Source organism: Gossypium hirsutum, chromosome A05 (assembly GCF_007990345.1).
Source record: "Gossypium hirsutum isolate 1008001.06 chromosome A05, Gossypium_hirsutum_v2.1, whole genome shotgun sequence".
Taxonomy (NCBI): Eukaryota; Viridiplantae; Streptophyta; class Magnoliopsida; order Malvales; family Malvaceae; genus Gossypium; species Gossypium hirsutum.
In genome coordinates this window covers 13,045,785-13,058,111 of record NC_053428.1, presented here as the reverse complement: position 1 = coordinate 13,058,111, position 12,327 = coordinate 13,045,785, and the positions used below count along the sequence as shown (strand labels likewise).

General features: G+C 34.6%; 1 protein-coding gene across 1 annotated transcript; it reads left to right on the top strand.

Annotated features, from left to right (window-relative positions):
• Positions 1–1,419: 1,419 nt before the first annotated feature.
• On the top strand, positions 1,420–11,238 carry LOC107941021 (dentin sialophosphoprotein). Its single transcript, XM_016874514.2, has 12 exons — positions 1,420–2,043; positions 3,637–3,863; positions 5,261–5,328; positions 5,821–5,889; positions 6,071–6,429; positions 6,575–6,643; positions 6,723–6,811; positions 7,517–9,667; positions 9,775–9,852; positions 9,935–10,046; positions 10,634–10,684; positions 10,767–11,238. The coding sequence occupies exons 1-12, from the start codon at positions 1,690–1,692 to the stop codon at positions 10,815–10,817; spliced, it is 3,678 nt and encodes a 1,225-aa protein (XP_016730003.2). The 5' UTR covers positions 1,420–1,689; the 3' UTR covers positions 10,818–11,238.
• Positions 11,239–12,327: the final 1,089 nt, after the last annotated feature.

The window sequence follows — 12,327 nt, the reverse complement described above, 5'->3', positions numbered from 1 at the left end:
TTTCCTTTCCCAAAATGCTTTTTTTAAGCATTACTAAATAAGTCATTAGTCTCTAAAGTATACCTATTTTCTTATTTTGCTATCTAAACCTTTTTTATGTCTCAATTTAGTATTTAAAGTAAGTCTGTTATATTTTTTTTATAGACTGCAAAATTTTTTTATAGTTAATCACAAAGCGCCACGTGGTGCCTCTATGTAAAAAGAAAAAAATTCTACTATTAAATGTATATACATCTAACAATATAAAAATGAAAATAAATATATACAAATTTAAATATATATATATATAAAATTTAGAAAAAAATAAAATTTACAAAAAAAAAATACGATATTGGAAATAAATTAGTTGGAGTTAATAATATTATTATAAAAATGTAAAAACTATAAAAAATTGTAAAAATATTTAAAAAGTTTTAAAATAAAATTTATTTATAAAATTATAAAATATATAATTCTAAAGTTTTAAAAAGGTATTTAAATTTTAAGTTTTTTTGTATTTTTTTTAAATTTATTTTTTTATTTTTATAACAATTTTTAAATTTTATATATTGTTTTGACTATTTAAAATTTAAAATTATATATTTTAGAATTCTATAAAAAGTATTTTTAAAATTTTTAAAATTATATATTATATATGATTTATTTTACATTTTTAACAAATATAATATATATAATACTAAAAAAATAAATAAAAGACACGTGACATTTTCTAATATCACCACGTGTCTAGTCAACACGGATCAACGATTGGTCAAAGTCAAAAAAATTTTAAAAAATATTTAAATATTTAATATTAAAAATTTCTATTTTTTAAATTTAAATTCAAATTTTTATTTTAAATAAACTTAATTGTCACATCACATTTTTTTATTAGCCAAAAGATGCTGATGCTTTTTCATTAGCCAAAGTTGTCTAAAGGTTTACTTTTTTAATCCTGGTTATAAAATGGATCAAAAATAAAAGAAATTGATACTTTAGATACTAAAGTGAAAAAAATATAGTTGAGGAGCTAAATTGTAAATTGAATCTTTTATATAAAATGTTTTTTATTTAAATTTTATATCTTAAATAGCAATTTTTTTTTTATATTTTAAAATTTCGTTATATGCATCATTTATTATTTTTTAACTTTTTACATATTAATTAAAGAAGATTGACAGTTTGTGCCGTGGAACTAGAAAAACTATGTTGCATTGAGTTATTATACATTAAAAAGTCAGAATATACACTTAAAATGTGTATGTGTTGTAATTTAGTTATTTTGTTGCAAAATCAATCAAAATTGTTACATATTATCGAATTTATTTGAATGAAAAAAAAAATGGAATCAAAATTATATAGTACTAATAAACAAAATCCAGCTTAGGGAGCTTCGCGTGGAATTTTCCATAAAACAGACTCGCAGTTAAAAAGAAAAAACACACACACACACACACAAAAAAAGGGAACAAAAATAGAATCAAACCCCAAAGGTCATCTCTCGTAGTCGCAGTACTCCTTTGGGCTACCGTATCCTTCTTTATCTATCTTTTCCCTCCGCCACTAGAAACGGCCACGCGCCGCCATTCTTTCTATTTATATTCGTACAAACGCGGAAACGCATACGTATAAATTTACGTATGCAAATACAATTTCCATGTCACAATAACTTAGACGGAACAAATCTAGTAAAACCCTCCCGCAAAAATAATGTATGGAGGCTCCTCCAAGCTCGGTCGCGGTGGAGGCGGCGGACGTGGGGGCGGAGGCCCTCGGAACCGCTCTTTTCCTCCGCCGCCGCCACAGCGCCCTTCTTCCGCTACTCAATCAGGCAGGCTTTCCCTTGGCTCCGCCCCTCGTAACCGCCCCGGTATTGGGGGCGGTTCAGGACCCGCACCGTCTGTCGAAGAGAGCTTTTCTCTTGTTTCTGGGAACAACCCTTTGGCCTTTGCGATGATAATAAGACTGGCGCCAGATTTGGTGGAGGAGATCAGGCGGCTCGAGGCTCAAGGAGAGACGGCTAGGATTAAATTTGATTCAATTCCGACTCACCCTACTGGGAATGTGAGTTTCTAAACAAGAATCTAGTTGGGTTTGCTCATTTTTAAAAAAAATTATAGCTATTTATTTCAAATTGCATTCTTTTTCTTCGAATTTGGAAGTTTTTTTAGAGATGAAACTAGTGCGATAACATGCTGCTTGATTGGAATTCATCTAGATTAAGTCTAATTTATTTTTAACTGTACTTTTAATTTTCGATGGTCTAGGGAAAGAATGCTGCTTGATCAAAATATGTTTCGCTTTAGCTGGATTTTTTTGTCGTTTTGAAAATTTTACAATGCTTATTTGATTTTGTGGAACTTTAATTTATTATTTTTGCATTTTAGGGTTACTTTTTACTGGCTAGCTTTTGATTTTCTGACCTTTGGTTTGTGTGTAACTATGTAAACTTGTTGTGATCTTGTTTTTTAAGTTCTTAGTTTCCTACGGATTATGGAAATGTTAGTTGCTTTATGGGGGGGGGGTTTGCAACCTAGTTTAGCCTCATATTGGGTGGTTTTATGGGGTGGGTTGTGAATTTTCTTATATTGATGCTTGCATCTGATCTTTTCATGGTGATTGTGGGTTGCAATCTGTTATTTTATGTAGATTCATTTTGGCGGTGTATTGGCAGATATTTAGGTAGTTCTTATAATTCTGCTGGGCTTGCTTGTTCTTTATTTCCACTAGCCCCCTCCTGGCCTTTAATTCTGGACTTCTAGTAGGCCATGAGTAAGTTGGTTCTATCTGGCATCTGTTTTTTTTTTTTTTTGTGTAATCTGTAGAATGTTTTGATGAGTTTGGTGTGCCTTAATATGTTTTCCTCAGATGTGCATATGTTCAATCTTAATAGACTTTCCTTGTTGGTTAATTTAGTATCTGATGTTTTAAGTTCTGAATTTGGTGATTCCTACTTTGAATATGATATGGCTTTTAAGTCCATGTGTACAAGATATGATAGGGGGTCACTTTAGGTAGGAGCAGTTGTAAAACATGTAAAAATGAAAGTTTAATGCAGGATTGTTCACATACCTAAACCTCTGAAAAAAGTATGCATTTGCAGAAAAGCAAGCAAATCTAGCCAACTTGTTTAAAATGATAGGCTATCACTGTCTACCAATGTTGGTAGTTCTTGCGTATCAACAAAAGGTTGTATCATTTGCATGGTCAGTTTGATGGTAAATAAATCCTTATATCATCAGCACAAGAATTTAGTTCAGGATGGATTAAATTTTATTTTGATTGCATTATATTTTCTGAGGCACCACCTTCATGACTCAATATTTTTATTGACTGCATTGGTGGCTTCTACTTGTATCTGGTGGTTTTAAAATTATGCACTAAATTCTCATTATTGATAGATGGCCTTTCTGGTCTGACAGTTAATGACTTGGACTACACAAAATATGGTTTAGGGCTTGGGAGTTTTGTGTCTTCTTGAGATGTCGCCAGACCAAAAATCTTGATTTGATTTTCTATGCTTATTTTTAACTAATGATTCTTCCCATTATTCATTTGACTTTTGGAGACTGAAGTTGCAAGTCTCTTTTCATTTACATTTATGTGTGGCCTCTTAATTATTAAAAATGTGGGCTTAATTGATCATCGCTACTGTAGGTTATTGATGTTGGTGGCAAGGAGTTTAGGTTTACTTGGTCACCGGAATTTGGTGATCTGTGTGATATATATGAAGAACGTCAAATGGGTGAAGATGGAAATGGTTTGCTTGTTGAATCTGGGTGTGCATGGCGCAAACTGAATGTTCAACGTGTCTTGGATGAATCGACAACGAATCATGTTAAGATGCGGTCAGAGGAATTTGAACGCAAGCTTAAATCTCGCAAGTATGTTATCTGGATGATTTTCACATCATCATTGTTTCTCTAAGCCTGCATATTTTCTTCCCTTTCTTTAATGTACTTTGTTGTTTATGTCCATTTAAGATGATTCAGATCTAGATACATATTCTACTACGGTTGTTTATCAAAATAGAGGCTCTCTTAGAATAACATGTTGGTAATACACGATATGTGAAGAGACACCTATTAACATTTACTTAGCTGGTTAACACACTACATTAATTGCTATTGTTTTTCTTGTTTTATTTAAGAGTATCTAGCTGGTTTACGTTTTCTGCATCTGGAGTTTCATTTAATACACTTCAGTTAGTTCGTTTAGCTGTTTTTGGGTAAATAAAGACACCATTTGTGGAAACCTCCTAAAATAGTACAAAACTCTGCAAATTAATTACGTAGATGATTTTTTCTCCACATCTTTGTTTGCCGATGAAAATTTGGCTGAAATTTTGTAATCTACTGAACTGGCCCTTTCAGCATTGCAAGATCTTTCCCATACTGAGTTCTATGCGAACCTGAAGAAATGGTAATAGTGTGATTGCTATGCATGAGTGCAATCTCTTGGTCCTTTTTCATTGTCCTCTAAGGAATGCAGTGGAAGGATGTAGGCTAGTCAGTTCCTAAAAAAGCAAGTACTCCATCATCTCTAGAATTCTTCAGAAAACCTCTATCCTCATCTTTTCTCTGACAGGGACTCATCATCATCGTATGTATCGATATAACCTCTGAGACCATGGATTACATTTGACCTTTCTCAGGTTGAAGCTCACCTCCCAAGTTCCAATTTTAAAAATAATAGCCTTAACCTATGTAACCCAATCATCAGCCTCAAGTTAATATCAATAAGTTTGGTGCAAACAGCTGTCTGAAATCTGAAATCGCCTTGTAAAGTATTGTTTCTGTCATCCTCATACCCCAAATTTGTTCATAATCACAGCATATATAATTCTTTTCACATTGCTTATTCTGAAATCAGCATTGCTAGAGTTCGCCATACTATCTTTTGCTGTGTTTCTGATGTTTTAGTGTTTCTTTAAGAATTCAGAATGGACAATAGCTGAAAAAGAACATTCACAAAGATTTGCAACACTCTCCATATTACAGAGACAAGTTAAACAATATTAGAAACCCTTCTAATTAAGAAGCTCTTTATCATATCGAACTTTTTACTGTTTCCTAGTTTGTATTAGAAATTTGAATTCTTCTCCCTGATTATGTTTCATGAAGAAACTCTGGCCATCGTTTTATCTTTTATGTGGTTGTTGTTGTTGATATGTTGTAAATATTTTATTATGCTACATTCTTATGTTCTTCGTCACTTTTGGTACTATGGTTAAGTTAAATGAACATTATTTTTGTCTTTTCACCTTTGGTGTTGATGACAGAGCTATTATATTAGACCATGGAAACCCATCAATGAAGAATCAAATCAAGCAAATGGTTGCTGCTGAGGGTAAGGTTTTCTTTGTGATGTTTGTGTTTGCACCTCAACCCCCTTTCTTCTTCCATACACAGTATATATTTGTTTTTGCTGACAATAAACATCAGAACAGGGGTATGCCTGGACTTAGGTCTATTTAAGATCTCTTCCCTAGCATATTTCTTAGAATGCTTTATATATGCACGCAATTTTCATGTCATTGTCCTACTCCCAGATTCTTTGATGCCTGTGTTACAGCGATGATATCCAAAAGTTACTTTTTCAATCATGGAATCCCTTAGGAACGAGGATGATTCTTCTTATGTATATTTGTAGCCTTGATCCTCACTCACTTTAGGGAAAAAGGATTTGCATGCACAATACATACAAAAATATATAGAAGAAAAAACCCATTGAAAATGTTTTTCACTGAAAGTAATTGTTGGTAGAGAGCATTTAAGATTAGAACACGTCAAGTTTTAAAGCATGAATGTTCACTGTCTTATATGTCTCTTGTGTTTGCAGCTAGTCCATGGAAGTCCCATTTTAAAAAAAAGGAGCTTGCTCTTAAGAAGCGTAAAGAGACACCTCAAGGTAAATAATTTGGATTTCATTTAATTAATTAGTATGAAATTACCTTTTCTTTGGCATGGTCTCACTGAATCTGTACGAGGTATTGGGATTATACTTCTAATTAGTTGCAGTTTTGGCAGTTCTTTCCTCTTCTGTTTAAGTGTCTTGATATGTGTATTGCAATGTATGTTTTATGCACCAGCTGCTGTTGGAGGCCCTCCAAAATCTGGCTATAGACCTGGATTAGTTTCGGCTGCTCCTGCGAAGGGAAGACTCTCATCTTCACCTTTACCATCTCCACTTGAGCGCTCTGATGCTGCAGTATCTCCAAGTGGTCTTGGAAATACCACCAAGACTCATGCTGGCAGTGAGGATGTTATGCCTTCTCTTGTGAAGAGCAAAGAAAGTATTTCCATCTCTGATAAAGAAATACCAAGCAGGGCTACTAGTGCAGGACGTGAGATGCAAGAACGCAGGGGAAATTTTGGACCTAAGCCAACGGACTTAAAGAGTCTTCTGATCAGTCTACTGAAGGAGAACCCCAAGGGGATGAGCTTAAAGGCAAGTGCTACGGTTTAGTGGATGTTTTAAATTAATTGCCCCCTTTGCTACTATTGCATGTAGTTGGCTTCAGTCAGCTGCTTTATTTTTTGGATTATTTTATCACATAGTCTTTCTCTCCCTTCTTTATCTGAAATGGTGACAGGCCTTGGAGAAAGCTGTTGGTGATACAATTCCAAACTCTGCTCGAAAGATCGAACCCATTTTAAAAAAAGTAAGTGATGGATACTTGATGCAAAGTTTTTTTAAGAATAGCATGTAATCTTATGCCTTCCTTTAAATTTGTGCATCAGATTGCAACTTTCCATGCTCCAGGAAGATATTTCTTGAAACCAGGAGTGGAGTTGGAAAGCTTGAAGAAATCTTCGTCTGAAAGTGGAAGGTACCTGTCATTTTCATTTCCAGTGGGGTTGATTTGAATTGTCTTGTAACTGAATTGAATTCTCGTAATTTATATTTTATCTTTATATTTCATGATTTCTTAATTCTCATCGCATAACTCAGGGCAAGATTTAAGTACGAAAAGAACTTTAACTGAGCTTTGCCGTATATATAGATAGGTTAGCTGTAATTTGCTAGAAATAGACGACTTTTTCTCCTCTGAGATCTTATTGCAATTTTAACTAATAAAATTCAGGACAATTCTTTTATATATTATTCAATATCTATTGTCTATTTAGCTCCTACATTTTAGAGAAATTATCATTTGGGTGCTTTCTGGAATCTCATGTTTTTATAACATACAAAATGAACAAGATTCATTTTCTTGTTTGGTAATCTCATGCCATAAATCTTTTGCTTGATTATTCAGAACTAACTGTTGCTCTGGTTATTGTTGATTTTCTCATTAGTTTTTATTAATGATTATCTTACATAGTTTTCAGTGAGTATTAGTACATTCAAAGTTGGTTGGTGCCTCTTCTAAGTGTTAAGAACCCTGGGAACCTCATTCTTGGTTCCTCTGCTAAGTGTTAAGAACCCTGGGAACCTCATTCTTGGTTTAGTTTCTTGCTTAGATAAAAGCTTTCCTGTGTTTTATTTGTTGTAGTATACATAGCCTTCACGTTCTTTGTCTATATTTTTGCAGTTCACCTGAAGGCAACCGTCACGAGGCTCCAGCTCCTGAAGAAAACCAAGACCAGACACTGGCTCCAGTATCATTCTTGGCGGAGAAAATTACTCATGATGAAGTAGAGGAACAGACCCATTTAGACTCTAAACTTACGGTAGGATCTGATCCAATGGAACAAATCGACATCCAACAACTTTCACCTGATTTGGGTGGTGAGAGAAAAACTTCTGACAATAGTGAGGGGCAAGCAAATAGTGCTAGTGACAGTGGCAGTGATAGTGATAGTGACAGTGACAGCAGTGACAGTGGAAGCGACAGTGGAAGCCACAGCAGGAGTAGAAGTAGGAGTGCAAGTCCAGCAGCAAGTGGGAGCGGTAGTAGCAGTGATAGTGAAACTGATGCTTCTTCCAACAGCAAGGAAGGGTCTGATGAGGATGTGGATATAATGACAAGTGACGATGACAAAGAGACAAAGCAGGATATGCTGATCTCTGAACCTGGACTTTTGACTTCACCTATACCATGGCAAGCTGAACTTGACGGGTCTCTGCATAACGGAATGGATGGAAATCAAGATGATGATGGATCTTATGCTGTTGATATTGAGGGTCCTGGATCAGATGCTGTTGACATAGAAAAAGACTTGCCTGAAGATGAACAGGAAATTGGAATGGCTGCCAATACTAACAAAGAAGGTGAGAAACATAAGGAAGGAACGAAACCCTCTTCATCTGATCTTGATGAATTCCAGGAGCGCCAAAATTTCATAGGAAATTTGTTTGATGACACAGAAAACATCGTCAAGAATAGCGTCAGGAATGAACAATCTGATTACCCAGAGAAGTCTGGCAAAGCGAAATCTAAAAGGGGATCTGATCTGAAGCACATTGATGAGAAATCTGAGCGTTCTAAAAGATTGAAGTCCGAAAGCATGTCTCAACCACCTGTTTCTGGGAGTAGAGATGTTGAGTTCTTTGCGAGTAGCAGATCCGTAGATGACTCTTACCAAAGCTCAAATAAAGGTGATAGGGAGCATGCTGACTTTCAAAAAGAAAACATTGTGGTGTTTCCCCAAAAATCTAGTACAGATTTTCATCAATCAGGTCGTAGATCATCTGATCAAGGTGCTCGGGCTAAAGCTGTTAATACGGCTGAAAGGCCTTTGAAACATACTGAGAGCTCGGGACATGGTAGTAAGTTTGCCGAGAAGAATGTGCATGAAGGTTATATCATTCAAAAGGAAAACCCTACTAGGGATGCCCAAAATGAGGATGGTGTAATGAAGGAAAAGAAGTTATCAACAAATACTAAAAATAGTGGAGGTAAAAATGCTGTACCTTCTGATTTCCACCACAGGAAACATGGTGAAACTTTTGGAAAGCCCAAGGATTCTGGACAAAATTCAGGCTCTTATGTTAATTCTTCCCCGAAGGATAACAGCAAGGTTACTGAAGATAGATATCCAGCTAATGGGAAAAGCAATGTTCTCCAACAAGAGCTTTCACACTTGGAGTTGGGTGAGATTCGTGAGCCGCTGATTGATGAAACTCCTGTAAAGAAGCAATTTGAGAAGAAAGGTTCCTTTAAACAGTCAGGTAGTAGAGCAAGCACCTCAGAGTATTTTAATCCCGATCTAAGCAGGGGAAAACCTGCTGGGAAGACAAACTGGGATTCGGGAAAACCACCTTCACCTAATCTAAGTGGGCTTAAAAGAACCCCAGAACATCATGTTGAAGATTCATCCAGATCGCATCATAAGGTTGTTCAGTCTCAACAGCAACAGCTGTCAAGGTTTGACCGTCCAGAAGTTGGGTCACAGTTTAACAGATTGGCAGATAACAGTAAAACCAAACAAACAGAAATTGGCGCAAAACTGGGAGTTCTCCTGGAGGAGTTTGGTGAAAGCCATAAGAAAGCATCGACTAGTGCACCACAACAGCAGGAATCCAAACGAGGATCAGTGTCTCAGTTCATAAAGGAAAGTAAGATACCAACGTCTAATAAAATGGCGGATATGACTGATTCACGTAAAGATGCAGTTTTGAAAGAGGGCAATGTAAATGGTCGAAAGAAAAGGGGGTCTTCTTCGGATGAAGACTGTTTGCCTTATTTTAAGTACGAAAAAGATGAACCAGAGCGCAGAGGTCCCATTAAGGATTCATCTCAGTAAGTAGTCATAGTTGTAGATGCATTTGTTAAATTTAGAATGTGGTAGCTGTGTTGAAATTTAGAGGACTGTGCCATCTAATTCAAACTTTTATTGTACTTGCTAGGTATGAAGAGTATGTGAATGAATTTCGTGAAAAATATGAATCTTACAAGGACTTGGACAAGACCCTACAGACCTACAGGTATTGTTTGGACTTCAGAATTCTCTCTCTTTTATGAGGTTTGGTGGACTTTGTGTTTAATGAACTAACCTCTTACATCTAGGAATGAATTCGAAAAGCTGGGTAAGGACCTCGAATATTCGAAAGATAGGGACAAGGAGAAATATTACAAGACCTTGGACCAATTGATGGAGTCTTATCACCAATGTGGAATGGTAGATATTTCTCTCTAATTTCTGTGGTATATCTTCTCTTATTCAGGGCGGAATGGTTTAAGACATGGTGTCCTCTCGAGAGATTTCATTTCACTACTGTTTCCTCATATATTGAATTTCAGTTTATTATCAAGTTTAGGTATTGATGCCTATTTAAAAGTATGGTTCTGCAATATGACTCTGACTTTCTTATCATCGTTTAATTAGTTGATAAATAGAAGTGAACAGTAATTTCTCATTTAAGCAGGGTGTTTAGAGTAGAGCAGAATAAGATCGAGGGATAAGATTTGTCTACTAGTGGCAAAATCACTTCATTATTTTATTGTCTGGAAGAAGTTATGCATATAATGATAATTGGATAATAAAAAGAAATTATTGTGGTGGGTCTCCAACAGTATCCAGTGCTTTGCATCTGTGTATGAAAATCTCAGTACTTGTATCATTTAGAAATATGCATGGATGCTGAAGGTTTCTATCTGTAATATGCCTGGCTTCTGAAATGTTGCTAGTGTCCATCTTTTAATTGAAAATTTGGAAAAATTACTGTAGGATTTATGTCCTGACTCAAGTACTGTTTCTTTTGGCAGAGACATAAAAGACTGAAAAAAATATTTATTGTGCTTCATCAAGAACTGAAGGTGATTGATAGTACTGTCAGTTAATCTCCCTATCTCCTCTTTTCTTATGATTAGTAACTCAATAGTTTCTTCCTTATTGCAGAACCTTAAGCAGAGGCTCATAGAGTTTGCTGAGTCGCACTCAACGGATTGATAATGAATTTTTACTAACGTGTTATCCAACAGATTGGATCCTCCTTGTTCACACCTAAGGTGCCATCGGCTAGACCTTTCCCTGTTACCTTTCAGATAGACATTCTTACCAAAGTGAAGTGTTGCTTTGCCTCGTTATGAATGGAGCACTTGTAAATGGTTATTGTTGGTCATTCAAGGTGATCGGAATCTGTCGCATTGTGTCCATGGTCCTTGAAGAATTGAATGTGTGATGTGCAAATAGGCTGGTACCCAAATTGGGTGTGTATAATGTCTAGAAATTTGGCTTTTTGGCCCCAAATTTTGTTCTAGATTTTTTTTTGACAGCTTTGTTTCATCTTGCTTGCTACCAACAATTTGTTTCAATGTGTATACAAATTATTGAAAAAATAAAAAAGAAAAGAAAAAAGGATTCTCAAGCATTGCTTAGACTTCGGCATAGTTTTGAGATGGGTCAGTGTTAGTGGTCTGGCTGCTGACCGGAGATCAAGACTTAAAGCTTTTGACAACAACATTAGCAGAACTATTGCCAGAAATGGTGTCCGTGTCTTATTTTTTCAAACTAGTTGGAGAGTTTCTCTATAGCACGGACCATAAGAAAATTCAAATTCAAAGTGATTGTCGTAGCAGATTTCTTTTAGGGTCTCTTAGTTAAAAAAAATTAATTGAGCTCTTTGAAAAGAGTTGTACTCAAATGAAAGATCACTACCATAAAAAAAATTAATTATGCCTGTCCATTAATAGAAATTACCATCGATGAATGCAATGAGAAGTCATGCTATGTGGATAAGCATGCAGATGTAGCTGGACTTGGCCACATGGAAATCCATATTTATCCTAAATTTGTTCAAATTTATTATGGATGTAGTTCATAATATTGCAAAAAATTATTACAAAATTATTGACTACGGTTAGGGCAACTTTTGTAATGAAATCATAGCTTAAATATTACTTTTGATAATAAAAAAATATTAAATATTAAAAATAGAAAAAGTTCAAGTCTTCAAGCCGAATTAATTAGTGAAGAAAAAAGAAATAATAATTCTCCAATTATACTCATGATCTACCTGTAAGATTATATAAAATAAAATTTATTGGCCGCCTATTTTAATTTTTTAACAATTATATTATTTATTATTCTAATAAATTTTTTATAATATTTTAAACCACATTCAAAATTAATTTATTAATATGAATGTCCAAATTCATATAAACATAACACATTAGCTTGTCGAGGTTGATTATGACAATGTGTTTTTAATTATTTTATAAGTATTTTTAATTGGTATGTCAACATGTCAACTTCCCATTGTTTTTATTAGTCACAACAACATCTATTAAGGATGTAGTCAATCAATAACAATTTCAATTAATGAAATGGCTTAATTATTATTTTCCTTATATATTTGAGAGCCAACTGATTTTTTAATTTTTACTAACAACTTTTTAGATTTTTTAAAACCAAATTAAGGCTGATTTAAGATTATTAAAATAGTAACAATATCAACGAA

Bases quoted from the DNA above. Each gene is read 5' to 3' on its own strand.
- LOC107941021 (XM_016874514.2), top strand. From the start codon at position 1,690: ATGTATGGAGGCTCCTCCAAGCTCGGTCGCGGTGGAGGCGGCGGACGT. The intron at 6,644-6,722 runs GTAAGTGATGGA...TTTGTGCATCAG, and splicing joins TCGAACCCATTTTAAAAAAA to ATTGCAACTTTCCATGCTCC. The intron at 9,853-9,934 runs GTATTGTTTGGA...TCTTACATCTAG, and splicing joins AAGACCCTACAGACCTACAG to GAATGAATTCGAAAAGCTGG.